Source organism: Engraulis encrasicolus, chromosome 1 (assembly GCF_034702125.1).
Source record: "Engraulis encrasicolus isolate BLACKSEA-1 chromosome 1, IST_EnEncr_1.0, whole genome shotgun sequence".
Taxonomy (NCBI): domain Eukaryota; kingdom Metazoa; phylum Chordata; class Actinopteri; order Clupeiformes; family Engraulidae; genus Engraulis; species Engraulis encrasicolus.
In genome coordinates this window covers 13,281,884-13,287,786 of record NC_085857.1, presented here as the reverse complement: position 1 = coordinate 13,287,786, position 5,903 = coordinate 13,281,884, and the positions used below count along the sequence as shown (strand labels likewise).

The following is a 5,903-nucleotide window of genomic DNA, read 5'->3' as shown; positions in this document are numbered from 1 at the left end:
AGCAGGAGGCTGAGGGAGACCAGAGGTCTCAGCTCCAGCACCGTCGGGCTATACACTGGCAACGCATCATAACACACACACACACACACACACACAAACATGCACACACACACACACACACACATACAGAGGTCTCAGCTCCAGCACCGTGGAGCTATACACTGGCAACGGATCATAACACACACACACACACACACACACACACACACACACACACACATACAGAGGTCTCAGCTCCAGCACCGTGGAGCTATACACTGGCAACGGATCATAACACACACACACACACACACACACACACACACACACACACACACACACACACACACACACACACACACACACACACACACACACACACACACACACACACACACACACACACACACACACAGATACAGGGGTCTCAGCTCCAGCATCGTGATCTTAAACAAATGCCACTGGCTACTGCATGCGTCTGTACAAAATATTTAGATGCGAAGTACAATTCAGGAAGTACATTGTTTGACCACCACCATGTTCACTTACTAGCAGCACTAATACACATTCAAAGCTTTATACCTACCAAAGAAAGCATGGCTGTGATTACTAAGCCACTACAAATATCGTCAACTAGAAAGGCTCAGGACATGGTACACTACTGTGTGTTCATGGGCTATTCCCCACAAATGCACAGTGAGACATATGTACAGTAACATCCTGTAAACCACTGCTTATAGTTAAGCAAGCTTGCTCTTTGTAATTCATGTTGCTGTACACTTGAATGTGCACGCACACAAATTCACGACAATGTAAAACCTTCAATGTGCATCTTTACTTCATTAGAGATCTTCAATGTGCATGATGCATCTGAACCAAAGATGCTCATTCAGGCCACTAGAGGGCGTACAGTAGGCTGTGTTGTTTTTACTGTACTGTACTGTAAAAGCAAAGTGCAGTAACTATGCGAACACTGAAATTGAGAAAAAGGCCTTCAGTATTTGTATTAGGTTGGACATTGTAGTTACTGCAAATTTAATAAATGATACACTCACATTTGACATAGCAATATCTCTAAAACGAGACACAGTTGGACCATAAGGCTTTGTCCCAAGACAAAGAAGGTGTTATGAAGATTTTCAGTCTAAAAGACCATTTTCAGTTTGAAATCAATTAATATGTTGTTACTGCACCTTGCCTTTGTAGGGCCGTACAGTACCTGTCATTTTCAACCATATGGTACCATAGAGAGTGTGGGATAGAGAGCATAGAGTAGTTTAGTTGTAGTACAGTGGTGTAGTCTACGTAGAACGTGGGTATACGGAGTATACCCACTTCTAAATTTCAGGGATTTCAGTATACCCACTTAAAATTGATTGATCCATTGTTTTGAATAGCACAAATATATACAGTATACCCACTTCAAAAAATGCTCAAATATACAGTATACCCACTTCAAAAAATGCTCAAATATACAGTATACCCACTTCAAAAAAGTAGACTACACCGCTGTTGTAGTAGTAGCAGCAGTGTTGTTTTTATTCTGTCACTTTTCAACCATATTACCTCCAATTATGATTGGGACATTCAAGAATTAGTCTTAACACTGATGCATACTATCTACGATATTATTTCATTGTATTGTGTATTTGTCTTGAACAGAATGATCTACTGAAGGTGCCAGCTACTTACTTGATGGTGATCTATTGTTTTGTATAGAATCAGGGATGGTCATGTGATTGAGCAGTAATGATAGGAACTAGGGCTGGGCGGTTCTGGAAAAAAAATAATATCACGGTTTTCTTGATGAAAATTAATATCACGGTTCTCTGCGCGATTTTTTTTTCATAAGCGGTGATTTTCCCCCACATCTCAATGTTTCTGAAGAAAAGGCTGAAATTAAATTTAAAAATGAGATAAAATCCTGAATTTTCATTAATTTCCATTTCTATTTTAATCACTTTTTTGGAATAAAAACTTAAAATAAAACCCTTCTCTCATCAAAAAGTGAACCTTGTGTAGGTGAAAACCGTTATCACGTTTTTTTAACTGTATACCGCCCAGCCCTAATAGGAACACTCACTGTCAGAAGCAGACAACCCGGCATATCATGCCTTTCCAGTCAGGAGGATGAGATCATGGTAATTAGTAGGCTAATAATCAGACAAGGACAGGTAGAAAAAAATACACTGGTGTAAGGACGTTTTAATTTTGCAATCCGGGTTGTCTACCTCTGAACAGTTGTCTTTTGTATGTCTGATACTGAAATTTTCCTCACAGTTGTTGTAATTGTGTACTCTACTTTGTTCCACTTTTAGGGGGTTATTCCAGAAGGCAGCTTCAGTGACTTACAGCATATAATGGAAATACTGTATTATCTCTTAATCGAGGGGTCTAAATTACCTTATTGTCCTGTTGAAAATAAACTCTTGTGACTATTCTATTGGAAGATTTACCTCTTAGATATAAACATTATCTAAATCAGAATTAGTTTAATTCGCTAAGCATATTTATGAGGAGTTTGACCCTGGTAGATGTTATTTATGTATGTAACAGAGGCCAACTTGCAGAGTAGTAAACCTCCCTCCCAAAGCCTCATACTGTATCGGTAGCGCTGGGCTATCGGACTGATCCTTTAGCTCAGCGTTATCATGCTGTGACTCCCATACCCAAACTGATGCGTTGACTAGGAAGTGGCGAGTTTGAGACCCGAGGGGGACCGACTGCCTGGGAAAACACCTCAGTTACACTGGTGCCGTGACCCGGATGGGAGTGAGGTTTAGGGGGGTGAGTGTAACGGAGGCTAACTTGCAGAGTGTGGCGTGGAACGTTTGTAAATTTCCCTCCCGAAGTCTCATACAGTATTGTTAGCGCTGGGCTATCGGACTGGTCCTTTATCTCAGCGGTATTGTGCTGTGACTCCATTACCCGAACTGATGTGTTGACTAGGAAGTGGCGAGTTCGAGACGGGGGACAGACTGCGCGGGAACACCTCAGTTACATATAGACATGTAGAGATTTACATTTCGAGAAAATTGAATAGATAGTAGGCTAATATTTTGTGTCATTTAATAGTAGGTCTAAGATGTAATACAAGGCAAATACAAAATGGGATGTAACAATTCAACTCAATGGAACACTGTAATGCAGTGTGCAATACCTGTACAGTATATCACGAAAGTGAATACACCCCTCACAGTTTTGCAGATGTTTGAGTATATCTTTTCATAGGAAAGCATTACAGAAATGTAACTTTGACACAATGATTAGTGACCTTTTAACAACATATTTAACCGCTTAAATTTCTTGTTCACTCAGAAAAAAACAAAATACAGCCATTAATGTTTGAACATGTACTCACAAAAGTGAGTACACCCCAGATTAAAATCCGGTAGAGAAGGGGCTATGTTGGCTCGAATCGTCTCGAAATGAAACAAAATGAAAAGGGATGACAAGGGAGGTCATCAGTGTGCGTTTCAACCTTTCTTTGCATTGAACTTTTACATTTTGAGTCTGCATCTGGCTTAAATAGATTGGTGTGAGATTTGAATTCAATCCTATGGAGAATATCATGATCTGCTTCAGTAGTCACAGTGCATGATGACATGCATGTTTCTTTTAGGTGTATTTCAGATTGCCAATGTTGACAGCATTTATGCATCCCCAAACCATGTCAGTCCCACTACCATGCTTGGCTTATGAGAGGATACACCTTTTTTGTACAACTCACTTGTTTACCACCACACATGCTTGACACCATCTAAAGCAAATTTGTCTATCTTGGTCTCAAGAGAGATGAACAGACCAAGGATATGGATCACTGGAACCATGTTGTGTGATCTGAAGAGACCAAGATAAACAAATTTGCTTTAGATGGTGTCAAGCATGTGTGGTGGTAAACAAGTGAGTTTGACAAAAAAGGTGTATCCTCTCATAAGCCAAGCATGGTAGTGGGACTGACATGGTTTGGGGATGCATGAATGCTGTCAACATTGGCAATCTGAAATACACCTAAAAGAAACATGCATGTCAACATGCACTGTGACTACTGAAGCAGATCATAATATTCTCCATAGGATTGCATTCAAATCTCACACCAATCTATTTAAGGCAGATGCAGACTCAAAATGTAAAAGTTCAATGCAAAGAAAGGTTGAAACGCACACTGATGACCTCCCTTGTCATCCCTTTTCATTTCGTTTCATTTCGAGACGATTCGAGCCAACATAGCCCCTTCTTTACCGGATTTTAATCTGGGGTGTACTCACTTTTGTGAGTACATGTTAAAACATTAATGGCTGTATTTTGTTTTTTTCTGAGTGAACAAGAAATTTAAGCGGTTAAATATGTTGTTAAAAGGTCACTAATCATTGTGTCAAAGTTACATTTCTGTAATGCTTTCCTATGAAAAGATATACTCAAAAATCTGCAAAACTGTGAGGGGTGTATTCACTTTCGTGATATACTGTATGCCTGACTGAATTCTTTGAATACCCTTCTAAACCAGACTTGGGTCCAGTAGCCTAGTATCTGTGTGGAGTGATTCTATACTGGAAATGCAATGCTTATGAAAACTGGATTTAATTGCAGCAGGATGTTCCTGTGTTCAGGCATGTAGATTTTTGGGAGTCATTTTTTATTTCATTTCGATTGTGTCAATGAATATTGCTCTGTATTCTTTGCATTTTTATCTCTCAAAGAATGACCCTTTCCCTGACTAATATTTTGTGTACTCTGTAATGTGAGAAGAACTGAAGATCTTTGAATGTAATTTAAAATGCTGTATTACCATAACAACAAAAAAATAAAAATTAAATGAATTGCTATGAATATTTATGTGTCGTGTGTGTGTGTGTGTGTGTGTGTGTGTGTGTGTGTGTGTGTGTGTGTGTGTGTGTGTGTGTGTGTGTGTGTGTGTGTGTGTGTGTGTGCGTGTGCGTGTGCGTGTGCGTGTGCTTGAGGTCAGAGTATATTAGAGTCAGTGGATATTTCTCTTCCTAGATGATCTTATAATGACGGAGGCTAGACTTTATTCACCAGGGGCAGAATCAGGACACTGCCAAATCTCTCTCTCTCTCTAAAACACACACACACACACACACACACACACACACACACACACACACACACACACACACACACACACAGACAGTGTGTGTGTGTGTGTGTGTGTGTGTGTGTGTGTGTGTGTGTGTGTGTGTGTGTGTGTGTGTGTGTGTGTGTGTGTGTGTGTGTGTGTGTGTGTGTGTGTGTGTGTGTGTGTGTGTGTGTGTGTGTGTGTGTGTGTGTGTGTGAAGTGTCATTTGGTCATCGTTTTGCTCTTCTGCAGACAACAATTACGCATTGCAGGCAGATAGACAAGGTGTCATTGGGGGCCTCAGGGCCACGCAACTAAAGTCTATATTTTTATTTTATTTTATATATGTATATATATTTATATTCCTGAATTTCCCCCTGGTCCTGAATTTCCCCCTGGGGATCAATAATGTTACTCTACTCCACTACTCTATATATTTTCCCCATTATTCTAGTTAGCCTATAACTTGTTTCCATTCATCACACATCTCTGTCACACACACAGAGGTAGACCTACTTCAAGATGAATCATAGATACATAAAGCTGCATCATAGAGCACAACTACATGACCACATCACAGACACATTTACCCTTCATCATTTTTCATGCAGGTTCAGACCATAACACAGACCATGCTTCAATATAAAAGCATGTGTTTTGTTTCCATCATCATATAAAGGAGATAAATTATACTAGCGCTTTATTTTTAAAAGATTATTTATTCAAAATGTAAGGTATTTATATCTGTTGTTCATAAAGGCGATACATTACAAAGAAATCACCGCTCAAACGTTTATTCTTTCAAAGGGAGTCTATTTTTGATCACCCGGAAGTGGTTGTTGGGCCA

General features: G+C 39.7%; 1 protein-coding gene across 3 annotated transcripts in view; it reads left to right on the top strand.

Annotated features, from left to right (window-relative positions):
- LOC134448030 (kinesin light chain 1-like) overlaps nt 1–279 on the top strand; it is a 129,027-nt gene extending 128,748 nt beyond the window's left edge. For all 3 annotated transcript variants that reach the window (XM_063197791.1, XM_063197798.1, XM_063197807.1), the window contains one exon: nt 1–279. This exon is cut by the window's left edge and continues 18 nt beyond it. In XM_063197791.1, coding sequence (XP_063053861.1) covers nt 1–72 — 72 coding nt within the window. In that variant the 3' untranslated portion in view covers nt 73–279.
- The last annotated feature ends 5,624 nt before the right edge of the window (nt 280–5,903 follow it).